Below are 20,215 nucleotides of genomic sequence, written 5' to 3' on the forward strand. Positions count from 1 at the left end.
CTGCAGAACAACCATCATTGAAAAAGTCTGAAACCTACCAGAAAAGATCTCTACAACTAAAGACATAAAGAAGGAAGCACAACAAAACTGGTAGGAGGGTTGGAGTTGTGATACAATCAAATCTGATACTCTCTGGGTGGGTGATCCACAAACTGGGGAATAATTATATTACAGAGGTTTTCCCACAGGAGTGAGAGTTCTGAGCTCCATGTCAGGCCCCCCAGTGTGGGGGTCTGACACTGGGAAGAGGAGCCCCCAGAGCATTTGCCTTTGAAGGCCAGTGGGGCTTGGTCGCAGGAGTTCCACGGGACTGGGGAAAACAGAGACTTCACTCTAACAGGGCACACACAAAATCTCACGCACACCAGGAACAAGGGCAAAAGCCACAATTTCATAGGAGCCTGGGACAGACCTACCTGCTGGTCTTGGAGGGTCTCCTGGGGAGGGAGGGGTGTCTCTGGCTCACTTTGGGGACAAGGACACTGGTGGTGGACGTGTCAGGGAGCATTTACCTGTGCGAGCTCTCCTGGAGGCTGACATATTGTCATCAAGGCCTGGCCCCACCCAAGAGCCTGGAGGCGCCAGTGCTTGGACACCTCTGGCCGAACAAGTAACTGGGGGGAGGGACACAGCCCCACCCATAGGCAGGCAGGCTAGAGACACAGCCACCTCTAGACACATCCTAGGCATGACCCTGCCCACCAGAGGATCAAGACCCAGCTCCACCCACTGGTGGGCAGGCACCAGCCCCTCACACCACGAAGCCTGCACAAGCCTCTAGACCAGCCTCACCTACCAGGGAGCAGACACCAGAAGCAAGAAAACTATGGTCCTGCAGCCTGCAGATAGAATCCGCATATGCAGGCCAGATACTACCCTGGGACCAGCTGGCCCTTGGCCCTTGCGTGACGAGAGGAGAGTTGACTCCTGGGATGCATAGGGTGTCTCCTACAGAGGGTCACTTCTCCAAGGTCAAGAAATGTAAATGACCTACCACATACGTAAAAATACAAATAGCAATTTAGACACAATGAGGTGACAGAGGAATATGTTTCAGACGAAGGAACAAGATAAAACCCCAGAAGAAGAAATAAGTGACATGGAGATAGGCAATGCATCTGAGAAATAGTTCAGGGTAATGATTGTAAAGATGATCAAAGAACTCGGGAGGAGAATGGATGTACAGAGTGAAAATTAGAAGTTTTTTTTTTTAAACAAAGAATTAGAAAATATAAAAGCAGCAAGGGAAAAGGAACAAATAACATACAAGGGAATTGCCATAAGGCTATCAGTTGACTTTTCAGGAGAAACTGTGAAGGCCAGAAATCAGGGGCATGATGTATTTAAAGTGATGAAGGGGAAGAGCCTACAACCAAGAATATTCTACCCATCAAGGTTCTCTTTCAGGTATTTGATTGAGAAATTGAAAGCATCACAAACATGCAAGAGCTAAAAGAGTTCAGCACCACCAAAACACCTTTACAACAAATATTAAAGGAACTTCTCTAAGTGAGAAAGAAAAGATGACAACTAGAAATATGAAAATTATGAAAGGAAAAAGTTCATCAGTAAAGGCAAACATATAGTAAAGATAGGAAGTCATCCACACAAGCTAGTAGGAATATTAGAAAACAAAAGTAGTAAAATCATCCATATCCACAATAAGCAGTTAAGTGATACACAAAACAATTAAATGTAAAATATATCAAAAACAGTAATCAGGAGGCTAGGAGAGTACAAATGCAGGGTTTGTATTTTTTATTTGTTTACCTATTTTTAAAAACTTATTTATTTATTTTTGGCTGTGTTGGGTCTTCGTTACTACATGCAGGCTTTCTCTAGTTGTGGCGAGTGGGGGCTACTCTTCATTGAGGTGCACAGGCTTCTCATTGTGGTGGCTTCTCTTGTTGCAGAGCATGGGCTCTAGGCCTGCAGGGTTCAGTAGTTGTGGCTCACAGGCTTAGTTGCTCCGTGGCATGTGGGATCTTCCCAGACCAGGGGTCGAACCCATGTCCCCTGCATTGGCAGATGGATTTGTAACCACTGCACCACCAGGGAAGCCCCAAATGCAGGGTTTTTAAAACGTGCTTGAAATTAAGAGATCAGTAAACTTATAACAATCATATATATACAAATATATATATAAATAGATATGTATAGTCTTGTATATATGCTGCCAATAAGAGACTCACTTCAGATCTAAGGAGACAGACTGAAAATGAGGGGATGGAAAAATGTATTCTATGCAAATGGATTGAAAAGAAAGCCAGGGTAGCAATACTTATATCAGAAAAAAAAAAAAAAACTTTACAATAAAGACTGTTAAAAGAGACAAAGAAGGATATTACATTATGATCAAGGTATCAATCCAAGAAGAAGATATAAGAATTGTAAATATATATGCACCCAACATAGGAGCACCTAAATACATAATGCAAATATTAACAGACATGAAGGGAGAAATCAACAGTAACACAGTAATAAAGGCAGTTCTAAGAGAGATGTTTATAGCGATAGAAGTTTATTTCATCAAACAAGAAAAATCTTAGATAAAACACCTAACCTTATACCTTAAGGAGCTAGAAAAAGAAGAACAAACAGAACCCAAATTTAGTTGAAGGAAAGAAATCATAAAGATCAGAGCAGAAATAAATGAAAGAGAGAGTAAAAGAAGAATAGAAAAGATCAATGAAAAGAGTAGCTGGTTCTTTGAAAAGATATTTTAAAAATTGATAAAGCTTTGACCACACTCATCAAGAAACAAAGAGAGAGGGCCCAAATCAATAAAATCCAAAATGAAAAAGGAAAACTTACAGCTGACACCACAGAAATACAGAGGATCATAAGAGACTACTAAAAGCAACTATACACAATAAAATGGACAACATATAAGAAATGGACAAATTCTTAGAAAGGTACAATCTGTCAAGTTGGAACTGGGAAGAAATAGAAGATATGAACAGACCAATTACCAATAATGAAGTTGCATCAGTAATTAAAAAACAAAAACAAAAAAACAACTTCCAACAAACAAAAGACCAGATGGCATCACAGGTGGATTCTACCAAAGATTCACAGATGAGTTAACACCTAACCTTTTCAAAATAGTCCAAAAAAAAAATTACAGAGGAAGCAATGCTTCTGAACTCATTCTATGAGGCCAGCATAACCCTGATACCAAAACCAGACAAAGATATCACAAAAAAAGAACATTACAGGCCAATATCACTGATGAACATGGATGCAAAAGTCCTCCTCAAAATATTAGCAAACTGAATCCAACAATACATCAAAAAGATCATACACCATGATCAAGTGGGATTTATTCCAGGGATGCAAGGATGGTTCAGTATCCTCAAATCAGTCAATGTGATATACCACATTAACAAATTGAAGAATAAAAACATATGATTGTCTCAAGAGATGTAGGAAAAGGTTTTGACAAAGTTCAACATCCATATATGACACAAACTCTCCAGAAAGTGGGTATAAAGTGAACATACCTCAATAAAATAAAAGCCTTATGTGAGAAGCCCACAGCTAACATCATACTCAGTGGTGGAAAGCTGAAAGTATTTCCTCTAAGATCAGGGACAAGACAAGGATGCCCACTCTCACCACTTTTATTCAACATACTCTTGGACGTCCTAGCCACAGCAATCAGACAAGAAAAAGAAATAAAAGGAATCCAGATTGGAAAGGAAGAAGTAAAACTCTCAGTGATTGCAAATGATATGATACCATACATAGAAGATTCTAAAGACACCACTGGAAAACTACTAGAGCTCATCAATAAATTTGGTAAAGCTGAAGGATATAAAATTAATATAAACAAATCTGTCACCTTTCTATACACCTCAATAAACTATCAGAAAGAGAAACTGAGGAAACATTCCCATTTGCCATCAAATTAAAAAGAATAAAATGCCTAGGAATAAACCGACTTAAGGAGGTAAAAGGCCTGTACTTGGAAAACTATAAGACACTGGTGAATGAAATTGAAGATGACACAGACAGATGGAAAGATATACTATGTTCATGAACTGGAAGGATTAACGTTTTTTAAAAAAAATTATTTATTTATTTATTTATGGCTGTGTTGGGTCTTCATTTCTGTGCGAGGGCTTTCTCTACTTGTGGCAAGTGGGGGCCACTCTTCATCGCGGTGCGCGGGCCTCTCACTATCGCAGCCTCTCTTGTTGCGGACGGAGCACAGGCTCCAGACGCGCAGGCTCAGCAACTGTGGCTCACGGGCCTAGTCGCTCCGTGGCATGTGGGATATTCCCAGACCAGGGCTCGAACCCGTGTCCCCTGCATTGGCAGGCAGATTCTCAACCACTGCGCCACCAGGGAAGCCCCAGGATTAACGTTTTTAAAATGACCATACTACCCAAGGCAATCCACAGATTCAATGCAATCCCTATGAAAATATCAAGGGTGTTTATCACAGAGCTAGAACAAATAATTTAAAAAATTTTATGGAAACACAAAAGACTCCAAATAGGCAAAACAATTTTGACAAAGAAGAACAGAACTAGAGGAATCAGGCTCCCTGACATTAGACTATACTGCAAAGTTACAGTAATCAAAACAATATTGTACTCACAATATTCATTGCAGCTCTATTTACAATAGCCAGGACATGGAAGCAACCTAAGTGTCTGTCAACAGATGAATGGATAAAGAAGATGTGGCACATATGTACAGTGGACTATTAGCCATAAAAAGAAACGAAATTGAGTTATTTGTAGTGAGGTGGATGGACCTAGAGTCTGTCATACAGAGTGAAGTAAGTCAGAAAGAGAAAAACAAATACTGTATGCTAATACATATATATGGATCTAAAAAAAAAAACTGTTCTGAAGAACCTAGGGGCAGGACAGGAATAAAGATGCAGACATAGAGAATGGACTTGAGGACACAGGGAGGGTTAAGGGTAAGCTGGGACAAAGTGAGAGAGTGGCATGGACTTATATATACTCCCAAATGTGAAATAGATAGCTAATAGGAAGAGCTGCATAGCACAGGGAGATCAGCTCAGTGCTCTGTGACCACCTAGAGGGGTGGGATAGGGAGGGTGGGAGGGAGGGAGATGCAAGAGATAAGAGATATGGGAACATATGTATATGTATAACTGATTCACTTAGTTATAAAGCAGAAACTAACACACCATTGTAAAGCAATTATACTCCAATAAAGATGTTAAAAAACCCCAAAACAAACAAAACAAAACAATATGGTACTGACACAAAAACAGACACACAGATCCATGGAACAGAATAGAGAGTCCAGAAATAAACCTGAGCTTATATTGTCAAATTCATCTACAGCAAAGGAGGCAAGAGTATACAATGGAGAAGACAGTTTCTTCAATAAGTGATGCTGGGAAAACTGGACAACTACATGTAAAAGAATGAAATTAGAATATTCTCTAACACTGTACACAAAAATAAACTCAAAATGGATTAAAGGCCTAAATATCAATGTAAGACCAGAAACCATAAAACTCCTAGAAGAAAAGATAGGCAGAACACTCTTTGACACAAATGATAGCAATAATTTTTTGGATCTGTCTCCTAAAGCAAAAGAAATAAAAACCAACATAAACAGATGGGACCTAATTAATCTGAAAAGCTTTTGCATGGCAAAGGAAACCATTGACAAAATGAAAAGACAACCTACTGAATGGGAGAAAATATTTGCAAATTATGTGACTGATAAGGGGCTAATATACAGAATACATAAATAGCTCATACAACTCAACATTAAAAAACAAAACCCCTGGGACTTCCCTGGTGGTCTAGTGACTAAGACTCTGTGCTCCCAGTGCAGGGGTCCTGGAATTGATCCCTGGTCAGGGAACTAGATCCCACATACATGCTTCAACTAAAGATCCCACATGCCACAACTAAGGTCCTGCATGCTGCAACTAAGACCCACTGCAGCCTAAATAAATAAATAAATATTAAAAAGAAAACAAAAACGCCAATTTAAAAATAGGCAAAAGACCTGAATAGGCTTTCTTCTAAAGATTACCTACAGATGGCCAACAGGCACATGAAAAGATACTCAACATCATTAGTCCTCAGAGAAATGAAAATCAGAACCACAATGAGACATCACCTCACACCTGTCAGAAAGGCTGTCATCAAAAAGAACACAATGAGAGAATATATATATATATATATATGTATATATAACTGAGTCACTTTGCTGTGCAGAAGAAATTAACACGTTGTAAATAAGTATACTTCAATAAAATTTTTGAAAAAATAATAAAAAAAGAAAATGTAAAAAAAGAAGGAACACAATAACAAATGTTGGTGAGAATGTGGAGAAAACAGACCCCACATACACTGTTGGTGGGAATGTTAATTGGTGCAGACACTACAGAAAACAGTATGGAGGTTTCTCAGAAAAACTAAAACCTACCATGTGACCCAGAAATTTCACTCCTGGGTATTTATCTGAAGAAAAAGAAAAAAAGAAAACACTAATTCGAAAAGATACATGCAGCCCAATGTTCGTAGCAGCATTATTTATAATTGCCAAGATATGGAAGCAACCTAGGTTTCCATCAAGAGATGAATGGATAAAGAAGATGTGGTATATTTATACAATGGAATATTACTCAGCTACAAAAAAAAAAAAACAAATTCTGGAAAAACCCGAATGAACTTTTTGGCCAACCCAGTAGTTTGTGTCGTCTTTGTATTAACATCTTAATTATTCCTCCACAGTAGATGAAGAGAGGGGAAGGTAGTAGGTGTCCATGCCGTGGATGGTGGCTCCTCGTGTTGGCCTCTGTTGGGGTCATCTGTGAAAAGCCCTGGAAGCTCTGGAGAAGCAGTTCAGAGCACAGGGACCTTGCCCCCTCCCCTCTCATTCCAGCCTTTAGGGAGCAGTTGAGCCTGTGTAAGCAGGTGTGTGATCCTGAGCTTTAGTCAGCTGGAGTCTGTCCCCCCTTCCCTCCTACCTCCTGGCCCTGCTTTCCTCCTTTTTCTCTACCCATTCCTCTCTTGTCTTTTCTTCTTACTCACCTGTTATTTGTAATCAATTTACCCAGAGGGCTTCCCCCTTTTCTATTCCCAAAACACTTTTTCCTGAAAGTGTCCCCTTGGGAGAGGAAGACACTGTGTGGTTGTGAGGGTGACCCACACAGGGGCACAGTTGCTTTCAGCCATCTTCATAAATTGTGGTGACCAAAGGCATCCCTTTCTGAAATGCCTTGGATAAAATATTTGAATTGTAGTAACGTGATGTAAGTTGTGTACATGCACTTAAGATATATGAATATGCCCATATGGATATCAGAAATATTTCCCATGATCTTACTGGGGACTCTTTTAGAGATTTAAAAAAAAATTATTATTAACATCTTATATTAGGAAGTACCTTTGTCACTGAACCAATATCAATACATTATTATTACCTAAAGTTCATACTTGATTCAGATTCCCTTAGTTTTTTTTTTTTTTAATAATAATAGCTAACATTTATTGGGTGTTCATAATACACTACCCAATGTGCTAAGTAACTTACAGGCTTTATCTCATTCGTCACAACCATCAGAGATACAGAGATAAGGCACCATTATTATCTCCACTTCAAGGAAGGGAGATTTGATATTGGAAGGTTATGTAATTCTTTTTTTTCTTTTTTTTTTATACAGCAGGTTCTTATTAGTCATCCATTTTATACACATCAGTGTATATATGTCAATCCCAAGCGCCCAACTCATCACCCCCCCACCCCCACCCCAGCACGGCTTTCCCCCTTGGTGTCCATACGTTTGTTCTCTACATCTGTGTCTCAATTTCTGCCCTGAAAACTGGTTCATCTGTACCATTTTTCTAGGTTCCACATATATGCGTTAATATACAATACTTGTTTTTCTCTTTCTGACTTACTTCACTCTGTATGACAGTCTCTAGATCCATCCACGTCTCAACAAATGACCCAATTTCGTTCCTTTTTATGGCTCAGTAATATTCCATTGTATATATGTACCACATCTTCTTTATCCATTCGTCTGTCGATGGGCATTTAGGTTGCTTCCATGACCTGGCTATTGTAAATACTGCTGCAACGAACATTGGGGTGCATGTGTCTTTTTGAATTGTGGTTTTCTCTGGGTATATGCCCTGTAGTGGGATTGCTGGATCATATGGTAATTCTATTTTTAGTTTTGTAAGGAACCTCCATACTGTTCTCCATAGTGGCTGTATCAGTTTACATTCCCACCAACAGTGCAAGAGGGTTCCCTTTTCTCCACACCCTCTCCAGCACTTGTTGTTTGTAGATTTTCTGATGATGCCCATTCTAACTGGTGTGAGGTGATACCTCATTGTAGTTTTGATTTGCATTTCTCTAATAATTAGTGATATTGAGCAGCTTTTCATGTACTTCTTGGCCATCTTTATGTCTTCCTTGGAGAAATGTCTATTTAGGTCTTCTGCCCATTTTTGGATTGGGTTGTTTGTTTTTTTAAAATCGAGGTGCATGAGCTGTTTATATATTTTGGAGATTAATCCTTTGTCCGATGATTCATTTGCAACTATTTTCTCCCATTCTTAGGATTTTCTTTTCGTCTGGTTTATGGTTTCCTTTGCTGTGCAAAAGCTTTTAAGTTTCATTAAGTCCCATTTGTTTATTTTGGTTTTTATTTCTATTACTCTAGGAAGTGGATCAAAAAATATTGTACTGTGATTTATGTCAAAGAGTGTTCTTCCTATGTTTTCCTCTAAGAGTTTTACAGTGTCTGGTCTTACATTTAGGTCTCTAATCCATTTTGAGTTTATTTTTGTGTATGGTGTTAGGGAGTGTTCTAATTTCATTCTTTTATATGTAGCTGTCCAGTTTTCCCAGCACCACTTATTGAAGAGACTGTCTTTTCTCCATTGTATATCCTTGCCTCCTTTGTCGTAGATTAGTTGACCATAGGTACGTGGGTTTATCTCTGGGCTTTCTATCTTGTTCCACTGATCTATGTTTCTGTTTTTGTGCCAGTACCATATTGTCTTGATTATTGTAGCTTTGTAGTATAGTCTGAAGTCAGGGAGTCTGCTTCCTCCAGCACCGTTTTTTTCCCTCAAGACTGCTTTGACTATTCGGGGTCTTTTGTGTCTCCATACAAATTTTAAGACTTTTTGTTCTAGTTCCATAAAAACTATCATTGGTAATTTGATGGGGATTGCATTCAATCTGTAGATTGCTTTCGGTAGTATAGTCATTTTCACAATATTGATTCTTCCAATCCAAGAACATGGTATATCTCTCCATCTGTTGGTATCATCTTTAATTTCTTTCATCAGTGTTCTACAGTTTTCTGCATACAGGTCTTTTGTCTCCCTAGGTAGGTTTATTCCTAGGTATTTTATTCTTTTTGTTGCAATGGTAAATGGGAGTGTTTCCTTAATTTCTCTTTCAGATATTTCATCATTAGTGTATAGGAATCCAAGAGATTTCTGCGCATTAATTTTGTATCCTGCAACTTTACCAAATTTATTGATTAGCTCTAGTAGTTTTCTGGTGACATCTTTAGGATTCTCTATGTATAGTATCATGTCATCTGTAAACAGTGACAGTTTTACGTCTTCTTTTCCACTTTGTATTCCTTTTATTTCTTTTTCTTCTCTGATTGCCATGACTAGGACTTCCAAAACTATGTTGAATAATAGTGGTGAGAGTGGACATCCTTGTCTTGTTCATGATCTTAGAGGAAATGCTTTCAGTTTTTCATCATTGAGAATGATGTTTTCTGTGGGTTTGTCATATATGGCCTTTATTATGTTGAGGTAGGTTCCCTCTATGCCCACTTTCTGCAGAGTTTTTATCATAAATCGGTGTTGAATTTTGTCAAAAGCGTTTTCTGCATCTATTGAGATGATCATATGGTTTTTATTCTTCAGTTTGTCAATAGGGTGTATCACATTGATTGATTTGCATATATTGAAGAATCCTTGCATCCCTGGGATAAATCCCACTTGATCATGGTGTATGATCCTTCTCATGTGTTGTTGGATTCTGTTTGGTAGTATTTTGTTGAGGATTTTTGCATCTATATTCATCAGTGATATTGGTCTGTAATTTTCTTTTTTTATAGTATCTTTGTCTGATTTTGGTATCAGGGTGATGGTGACCTCATAGAATGAGTATGGGAGTGTTCTTTCCTCCATAATTTTTTGGAAGAGTTTGAGAAGGATGGGTTTTAGCTCTTCTCTAAATGTTTGATAGAATTCACCTGTGAAGCCAATCTGGTCCTGGACTTTTGTTTTCTGGAAGATTTTTAATCAGAGTTTCAATTTCATTATGTGTGATTGGTCTGTTCATATTTTCTATTTATTCCTGGTTCAGTCTTAGAAGGTTATACCTTTCTCAGAATTTGTCCATTTCTTCCCGGTTGTCCATTTTATTGGCATAGAGTTGCTTGTAGTAGTCTCTTAGGATGCTTTGTATTTCTGCAGTGTCTGTTGTTACTTCTCCTTTTTCATTTCTAATTTTATTGATTTGAGTCCTCTCCCTCTTTTTCTTTATGAGTCTGGATAATGGTTTGTCCATTTTGTTTATCTTCTCAAAGCAGCAGCTTTTAGTTTCATTGATGTTTGCTATTGTTTTCTTTGTTTCTATTTCATTTATTTCTGTTCTGATCTTTATGATTTCTTTTCTTCTGCTAACTTTGGGTGTTGTTTGTTCTTCTTTCTCTAGTTCCTTTAGGTGTAAGGTTAGATTGTTTATTTGAGATTTTTCTTGTTTCTTGAGGGAGGCTTGTATAGCTATAAACTTCCCTCTTAGAACTGCTTTTGCTGCATCCCATAGGTTTTGGATCATTGTGTTTTCATTGTCATTTGTTTCTAGGTATTTTTTGATTTCTTCAGTGATCTCTTGCTTATTTGGTAACGTATTGTTTAGCCTCCATGTGTTTGTGTTTTTTACGTTTTTTCCCCTGTAATTTTGTTTCTAATCTCATAGCATTGTGGTCAGAAAAGATGCTTGATATGATTTCAATTTTCTTAAATTTACTGAGGCTTGATTTGTGACCCAAGGTGTGATCTACCCTGGAGAATATTCCGTGCGCACTTGAGAAGAAAGTGTAATCTGCTGTTTTGGGATGGAATGTCCTATAAATATCAATTAAATCTATCAGGTCTATTGTGTCATTTAAAGCTTCTGTTTGCTTATTTATTTTCACTTTGGATGATCTATCCATTGGTGTAAGTGAGGTGTTAAAGTCCCCCACTGTTATTGTGTTACTGTCGATTTCCTCTTTTACAGCTGTTAGCAGTTGCCTTATGTATTGAGGTGCTCCTATGTTGGGTGCATATATATTTATAATTGTTATATCTTCTTCTTGGATTGATCCCTTGATCAATATGTAGTGTCCTTCCTTGTCTCTTGTAACATTCTTTATTTTAAAGTCTACTTTATCTGATATGAGTATTGCTACTCCAGCTTTCTTTTCATTTCCATTTACATGGAATATCTTTTTCTACCCCCTCACTTTTAGTCTGTATGTGTCCCTAGATCTGAAGTGGGTGTCTTGTAGACAGCATATATATGGGTCTTGTTTTTGTATCCATTCAGCAAGCCTGTGTCTTTTGGTTGGAGCATTTAATCCATTCACGTTTAAGGTAATTATCGTTATGTATGTTCCTATGACCTTTTTCTTTATCGTTTTGGGTTTGTTTTTGTAGGCCCTTTTATTCTCTTGTGTTTCCCACTTAGAGAAATTCCTTTAGCATTTGTTGTAGAGCTGGTTTGGTGGTGCTGAATTCTCTTAGCTTTTGCTTGTCTGTAAAGCTTTTGATTTCTCCATCGAATCTGAATGAGATCCTTGCTGTGTAGAGTAATCTTGGTTGTAGTTTCTTCCCTTTCATCACTTTAAGTGTATGAGTATAAAATACCTACTCTCTTCTGGCTTGTAGAGTTTCTGCTGAGAAATCAGCTGTTAACCTTATGGGAGTTCCCTTGTATGTTATTTGTCATTTTTCCCTTGCTGCTTTCAATAATTTTTCTTTGTCTTTAATTTTTGCCAACTTGATTACTATGTGTCTCGGAGTGTTTCTCCTTGGGTTTATCCTGTATGGGACTCTCTGTGCTTCCTGGACTTGGGTGGCTATTTCCTTTCCCATGTTAGGGAAGTTTTCGACTATAATCTCTTCAAATTTTTCTCAGGTCCTTTCTCTCTCTCTTCTCCTTCTGGGATCCCTATAATGCGAATGTTGTTGCATTTAATGTTGTTCCAGGGGTCTCTTAGGCTGTCTTCATTTCTTTTCATTCTTTTTTCTTTATTCTGTTCTACAGCAGGTGAATTCCACCATTCTGTCTTCCTGGTCACTTATCAGTTCTTCTGCCTCAGTTATTCTGCTATTGATTCCTTCTAGTGTAGTTTTCATTTCAGTTATTGTATTGTTCATCTCTGTTTGTTTGTTCTTTAATTCTTCTAGTTCTTTGTTAAACATTTCTTGCATCTTCTCAATCTTTGCCTCCATTGTTTTTCCGAGGTCCTGGATCATCTTCACTATCATTATTCTGAATTTTTTTCTGGAAGGTTTCCTATTTCCACTTCATTTAGTTGTTTTTCTGGGGTTTTATCTTGTTCCTTCATCTGGTACATAGCCCGCTGCCTTTTCATCTTTTCTACCTTTCTGTGAATGTGATTTTTGTTCCACAGGCTGTATGATTGTAGTTCTTCTTGCTTCTGCTGTCTGTTCTCTGGTGGTTGAGGCTCTCTAAGAGGCTTGTGCAGGTTTTCTGATGAGAGGGACTGGTGGTGGGTATAGCTGACTGTTGCTCTGATGGGCAGAGCTCAGTAAAACTTTAATCCTCTTGACTGCTGATGGGTGGGGCTGGGTTCCCTCCCTGTTGGCTGTTTGGCCTAAGGCAACCCAACACTGGAGTCTACCTGAGCTCTTTGTTGGAGCTAATGGCACACTCTGGGAGGGCTCATGTCCAGGAGTACTTCCCAGAACTTCTGCTGCCAGTGTCCCCATCCCCACGGTAAGCCACAGCCAGCCCCTGCCTCCACAGGAGACCCTCCATCACCAGCAGGTAGGTCTGGTTCAGTCTCCTATGGCGTCACTGCTCCTTCCCCTGGGTCCCGATGTGCACACTACTTTGTGTGTGCCCTCCAAGAGTGGAGTCTCTGTTTCTCCCAGTCCTGTCAAAGTCCTGCAATCAAATCCCACTAGCCTTCAAAGTCTAATTCTCTAGGAATTCCTCCTCCCATTGTCGGACCTCCATGTTGGGAAGCCTGACGTGGGGCTCAGAACCTTCACTCCAGTGGGTGGACTTCTGTGTTATAAGTGTTCTCCAATCTGTGAGTCTCCCACCCAGCAGTTATGGGATTTGATTTTATTGTGATTGCACCCCTCCTACTGTCTCACTGCGTCTTCTCCTTTGTCTTTGCATGTGGGGTGTATTTTTTGGTGAGTTCCAGTGTCTTCCTGTCGATGATTGTCCAGCAGCTAGTTTTGATTCTGGTGTTCTCACAAGAAGGAGTGAAAGCACGTCCTACTCTGCCATCTCGGTTCAGGCTCCCAAGTTCGCATTCCCTGCTCACATATTGTAGCTCTCTTTGGGACACTTTCCCACCCCTTAGAGATTACCTTTTAAACGTTGTGATTAACTTTAAAACTGAGGATTTAAAATGTCTTTAGGGAACGTCCTAATAACAGATGTTACTGGACAGGAAGAGAGTAGCCTATGGTGACATTAAGTGGGTCTGTCACTCAGCTTCTTCTTCCCTCTTCTCAGTGGTCTGCCAGTCTTCCATGATTTCATTCGAAGATTAGACAGGGGCCTTAGGACTTCATGGTCATGTGTGTAAACCAGTTTGAAATCCGAGGATGGAAAAGAGGGGACAAGTGGAAGTGGTAATAGTGTCTTTCTATGGAGGGAGCGTTTAGAATTATTATAACAAACAAATACATTTTGCTTAATTTTGTAAGACTAGTTTTTGGTATTTTGAGTATTCCTTATTTTATATTTAACTGTGATGTCTCTGTTGCCCCTCAGGAAGTTTGTGACATGAAATCTGAGGGTCAGGCCACTGTCATTCAGCAGCTGGAGCGGACCATTGAGGATTTGAGGACCAAAATAGCTGAGCTAGAGAAGCAGTACCCAGCCACAGACATGGAGGTGGCCGCCTCCGGAGACGCGTGTCTGCGAGCTCTCAGGTTGGGAGAAAAGGATGTAGGGCCTCAAAGGATTTTACAGGCCAAGTCAATACAGACGTCCCCGACAGAGGAGGGTGGGACGCTGACTCGTCCTCCCACGGGCGCCCTGCCTGAGGCCGTGAATGGAGACTCAGCCGGGCTGTCCTCACCTCCCGGACCTCAGACCAAATTCTGTGCAGAGATTTCTTTGGTCGTGTCTCCAAGGCGAATATCAGTTCAGCTCGACACACATCCATCCCTGCAGGCTCCACCACCCACGTCGCTGCCCTGGTCTGACGGTCAAGGACAGGCGAGCTCACAGCCTTCCCATCCTTCTTTTCACACGGAGTTTGAAACCAGCCAGGAGCACGCTGCTTTCCCCTCCTCTGAAAACAGCCATGACATCCCCACTGCGCTGCCTCTGTCTCCCACGTTTTTCCACCAGATGCCTGGTCTGGGCACCGTGGCTCCTCCACGGCCCCCGCCCCATGTCACGCCTGAGCCTGCACTGCTCAGCCCACCGTGCCCCTCACCTCCTCCTCTGCCTGGTCCAGAGATGCTGCAACCCCGTCCCCTACCTTTGCCTGGTGAGGGAATTCCTCCCGCCCCCCCTCTTCCCGGCGTGGGAATTCCTCCCCCTCCTCCTCTTCCTGGCGTGGGAATTCCTCCCGCCCCCCCTCTTCCTGCAGTGGGAATTCCTCCCGCCCCCCCTCTTCCCGCAGTGGGAATTCCTCCCGCCCCCCCTCTTCCCGGTGTGGGAATTCCTCCCGCCCCCCCTCTTCCCGCAGTGGGAATTCCTCCCGCCCCCACTCTTCCTGGCGTGGGAATTCCTCCCGCCCCCCCTCTTCCCGGCGTGGGAATTCCTCCCCCTCCTCCTCTTCCTGGCGTGGGAATTCCTCCCGCCCCCCCTCTTCCCGGCGTGGGAATTCCTCCCCCTCCTCCTCTTCCCGGCGTGGGAATTCCTCCCGCCCTCCCTCTTCCCGCAGTGGGAATTCCTCCCGCCCCCCCTCTTCCCGGCGTGGGAATTCCTCCCCCTCCCCCTCTTCCTGGCATGGGAATTCCTCCCGCCCCCCCTCTTCCCGGTGTGGGAATTCCTCCCGCCCCCCCTTTTCCCACAGTAGGAATTCCTCCCGCTCCCCCTCTTCCTGGCATGGGAATTCCTCCCGCCCCCCCTCTTCCCAGTGAAGGAATTCCTCCTGCTCCCCCTCTTCCCAGTGAAGGAATTCCTCCCGCTCCCCCTCTTCCCAGTGAAGGAATTCCTCCCGCCCCTCCTCCTCCTTTGCCAGGTGTGAGGGTTCCGCCTCCTCTAGCCCCTCCCCCTCCTCCCCCTCCTGGAACAGGTTTCCCCCCACCCCCCCCACCCCCTCTGCTTCCTGGATCCGGCCTTCCTCTCCCACCACAAGCTGGGAGTACCACTTCACCAACACTACAGGCATGTGGATTTCTTCCTCCACCGTTGCCAGCTGGCTTGTTTGGATTCGGGTTGAACCAGGACAGAGGCAGCAGGAAGCAGCCAATAGAGCCTTGTCGGCCGATGAAGCCTCTGTATTGGACGAGAATTCAACTGCACAGTAAAAGGTAACATGAACACGGGCTCATCTTTGCACAATATTGTCAATACGAGGGAAGCATTTTCCTTTAAAACTCAGGAGAAAAATGAGTAAAAATAAAATAAATAAAAATAAAACTTGCCTGTAGATGATTATATCAATATTTGGTGAAGCAATTTTAGACTTTTTTCCAGAAGTATCAAAGGGATAAAACAAATGACATGAATCAATGTACAGATTTCTGTCTATATAGTTTTTGATTGACTTTTATAGATAGAGGGATATATTTTTCTTAGCATACATGCTCTGTTGCCTCATTGCAGAACCTCACTCTGATAAATAGCTTATAAAAGTAAATCAAATCCTTAGACAGACTGACTCTTGAGGATGTTTTCTGCATCCTTTTGAAGGCACGGTCTTGTTTTACTATTCAGAAATGTGCTACACAGAAATACACACATCCACACCCCATGTGTGAAATTATGTAGTTCTGAGCATTTCATGGCACTTCTGTAGATGATATGCAACACTGTGAGGTCATAAAATCACAAACTTATATGATTTTTATAAAAGATATGATATTTGTAAAAGAATGCCTCCCAGCAGGTACGCTGCTGGTGTATTACTTATCCATGGATGGTCCATAACCTGGTTCCCCAACCCCTGGGATGGTACTGGGACATGGCTGTGGAATGTGCCAGTGGGAGAAAAACATGCCCTTTAAATTTCACTGGACTTCCTTGTCCCAAGTTCTCGTGACTCTTTGAATTTGTGTGTGTGTGTGTGTGTGTGTGTGTGTGTGTGTGTGTGATGTGGCACAGATTTAGAAATAGGATATATACCAGGTTCATTTTCATTTCTTATATTAATTTTCTTTTCACTGAATCATAGTGGGAGAAGAACCTATCTATTTTGACTACTTCTGACTTTGCAGCTCATGCTCTGAGTAATTTGCTGGGTTACTTCTATGTGCCAAGGCATCATTTCCAAATGTGCCCCAAACTCATTTTATCCATATGTAGTATATAAAGTTCTTTTTGTTTTGCTTTATTTGAATGGATCTCCCCCTTTTAGGTGGTACTACATGACTCCACAGTCACTGAAGAGTAAGGTGACATGCAGTGATGGGAAGCGGTGGGGAGACAAAGGTGCCTCTGTGGGCATGAAGTGATTTATTTTCAACCCACAAATAACCCACAAAGCTGATGGGTCAGGTTGGGTTTGTGAGATATCAGACATTTCCTGCCTTGAGAGCCATACAGAGAGGGGTTCTTCTTTTATGTTTTTATATAGCGACTTGATGACTGAGAATTCCTGGAAATGATTCTTTCCAGGCAAATGTCTCATTCTTTATTGATGCTGTTTCTCATCATGTTGATTAAGCAAATGGTGATTGTACAGAAAAGAGCATCTTCCCCCCTATATCCCTCCATCCTCCACTGCCTGCCGTCCTCTCCCTGTTCCTCTGACGCCTCTGTCCTCCCCGTCCCCATCTGTCCCTGCTCACTATAATGTCCTGCAGTTTGGTTTGATGGCTCTCTCATGGGTCTTTTGCTTAACTTTAGAGACTCCAGTACTTCACTTATTTGGGAAAAAATTGAAGAGCCATCCATAGATTGTCATGAATTTGAGGAATTATTTTCTAAAACTACTGTAAAGGAAAGAAAGAAACCGATTTCTGACACCATCACAAAGACCAAGGCTAAACAAGTGAGTACTCATGTGTTTTCTGAAATTGGACAGTGTTTTGGGCATAAGTGTGAACTTTCATTAGAGAAAAACATTGACATTGTTTTCTGGGCTGTGTACCCTCCACAGTCTGTAAGCAGGTAGCAGAGGTTAGCATTTTAGAACATGAACTTAAGTAAGACTTTCCCAGATAGAATAACAAATAATCATCTCCACCAAGTGATCATGTTCTGACTACTTTATTTGTAGCTTCATGATACATATTTCCAAAATTTCAGCAATTACTTGTTTCCAGAATTAGTTGTCTAGAAACAAACTGTCACTTGATTGAAATCCATATTAGTGCTAGTATGGATGGAAAGAAAGGTAAGAGTGAGCAAAGGAAAGCAAGCAAGAAATCCAGTCCTTAGTAACCAATCATGTGTTTGGTATTTTGTTGCTATTGTAATACCTAAGTGGATGACCTGCAGAACCCAGCTAAATAGTCACCTTGTACTTGACACAGGGAAGAGACTCTTGTATCCAGTTCCAACATCTCCATTCTGTGTCAGCACCTTTGATCTACCTGTGACACCTGAGTCCTAAAGAGAAGGAAGAGTACATTTGGAGGAAAACATTTTCATGCAGTGTTTTTCCACTGATCCACCCAGTGGCCTTGATCGTGAAATGATTTTGTAAATTTCTCAAGGCGGCCATTCAGGAAAGTGTAGTAAAGTCCTAGAACAATGAGCCCAGAAGGAAGGTATTGCTGTTGGTGCCCATCCTTCACCCTGAAGCAGGGGGATGGTGGGCAGCTCCGTCTTTTTGGGTGAAAGAAATAGAGAGAAATGAGGCCTGAAGCTGGCACAGCTTCCCCAGGCGAGTGGGAACTAAGGGGTGATGTGATTCTGTGAACTTTTGCTACTGACCTGGAAGTTGTAGTTAGAAGTCTGACCCAGCGATATTTCCATCCATATTTATTTCGAAGCAGACAGCTGCCCCCAGATGGGTGCTGTGGAATCCAGACGGGAGGGGTGGGTTTGAACGGAACCTCTAGCTGAGCTGGGGGCAGCCTCACCACAGGTATCTCTATTAATCTGACGACGATGCAAACCCAAATGTGATGCAGTTGCATTTTTCAGAACCATTTATGATGACACAGCTGGTTGCTGGTGACTTTAGATCAGAAAAGGCACTGAATAAATATTTGTTTAACAAATAAGCCATCTGGCTGGAGGAGGAGGGCTTTATACATATCAGTGGCTATACCCAGTAATGATTAAAAGCCAGAAAATAACTCATCTCATAATAAGCAAAATCGCCAAGGTGGCTTTGTCAGTGGAATAAAGGTAAATGGAAAACCACGTTTTTCTGGCAGAGGTAAATGTTCTAAACGGCATGTTTGCACATAGTACATGTAGGCTGAATCATCACACCTCTTCCCATGGACTGTATCAGAAATGGAAAAGCTGTCTGGGTGGGGAATATGGGCGGGGAGCACAGAGGCCAGATAGAGCGAGGCAGCGGGGTTGTCTCATGATGAAGGGCAGAGGTGATGTGGACGTCACTAGTCTAGGGATGAAATTCTCCAAAACGCCAAGCATGCCCTCCATATCTCTTGTCACCACTTTTTTTCTGTTAAGTGAACAGAGATGAGGAAGCTGCCGCATGTTACCTGCAAGTACAGGATTTCATGATTTTTTTGATGTAGCGTTCAGTTTTTAAGCCTACTGAAATAAGATTTCTGTCCAAATCATGAAGACTTCAGACTCACCTAGCTGGCATGAGATGGGCCCCTTGCACATGACCATCATGTGCAGCATCATGTCTGCACAGTGGCCTCACCCTGTCGTGAGCCCATCAGTAAACTGTGGGTATGAGCCTTTGCCAGTGCTGTCATTTGCACCCGTTGGTGGTGACACAGCTATTGACCTGCAGCTTAAAGAGGGTTTTTGGACCAGTCTCCATCCTGACTCCTGATGAGCTTGTCAGCATATCCTTGGCCAGGGTCTTGTACTCAGCTCTGCTATACAGGTTTGTTTTGGGAGGGATAAGGTAATTTTTCCAGTATGTTGGTAAGAGAAAAATCTGCTACAAAGTGTTAGATGGCTGAAGAAAGCCAGTTTTATTTAACTCTGCTGTATTTGGAAGAAAAATTTACCCATTCCAACTACTTGAGACATGTAAAATTTCGTTTAAGGAAAACATATTTTCCATATGCATGCAAGCACACTGAGCCCTGAGCAACACGGACTTGGGGCACCAACCTCCGTGCAGTCCAAGATCTCTGTACAAATTATAATCAGCCTTTCGTATTCAGGGTCCCCCCATATCCGAGGTTCCACATCCATGGACAAAACCACCCTCAGCTCGTGTAGTGCTGCAGTATTTACTACTGAAAAGACTCTGTGTGTCAGCGGACCTGCACAGTCCAAACCATTGACCTGTGGTTGCCCTTGTTATAGGTGGACACTGATTTCCAGTGGGACTGAGAGCCGTTGATGCTGTGGTTGCCCTTGTTATATGTGGACACTGATTTCGAGTGAGACTGATTGCCGTTGATGCTATAGCCTGTGTTTATGGAGGTTTTTCTAGCCACTCTTGTCACACATGGTGGAAGCCAAGAGCTCTGGTTTCTCCAAATACTTTAAAATATCTGGATAATATTTCTGTGATCTGTCCTCTTCTTGAAAGTAAGTCTGCGGCTGGATGCCCTGGTCTTTAGTAGCTCTCTCTGGAGATATGTCTTCTGTGTGACCACAGAGGTCCCCCACCTGGACAGCTTGCTCTATGGCATAAAGAGAAGGGGCTGCTCTCTGGACTCTGGAGCTGCTGCAGTGA

The 20,215-nt window shown here is 41.7% G+C and overlaps 1 protein-coding gene across 2 annotated transcripts in view; it reads left to right on the forward strand.

Moving 5' to 3' along the window:
• FMN2 (formin 2) overlaps positions 1 to 20,215 on the forward strand; it is a 345,283-nt gene that overhangs the window by 122,887 nt on the left and 202,181 nt on the right. For both annotated transcript variants that reach the window (XR_014239879.1, XM_082408836.1), the window contains exons 5-6: positions 14,017 to 15,734; positions 17,272 to 17,416. Coding sequence is in view for 1 of the 2 variants with exons in the window: in XM_082408836.1 (XP_082264962.1) it covers positions 14,017 to 15,734; positions 17,272 to 17,416 (1,863 nt within the window). In the remaining variant the exon portion in view is untranslated. The remainder of the gene's footprint in view (positions 1 to 14,016; positions 15,735 to 17,271; positions 17,417 to 20,215) is intronic.

The sequence above is a fragment of the Balaenoptera borealis genome (genome assembly GCF_965194805.1).
Source record: "Balaenoptera borealis genome assembly, contig: HAP1_SCAFFOLD_81, whole genome shotgun sequence".
Classification (NCBI taxonomy): Eukaryota; Metazoa; Chordata; class Mammalia; order Artiodactyla; family Balaenopteridae; genus Balaenoptera; species Balaenoptera borealis.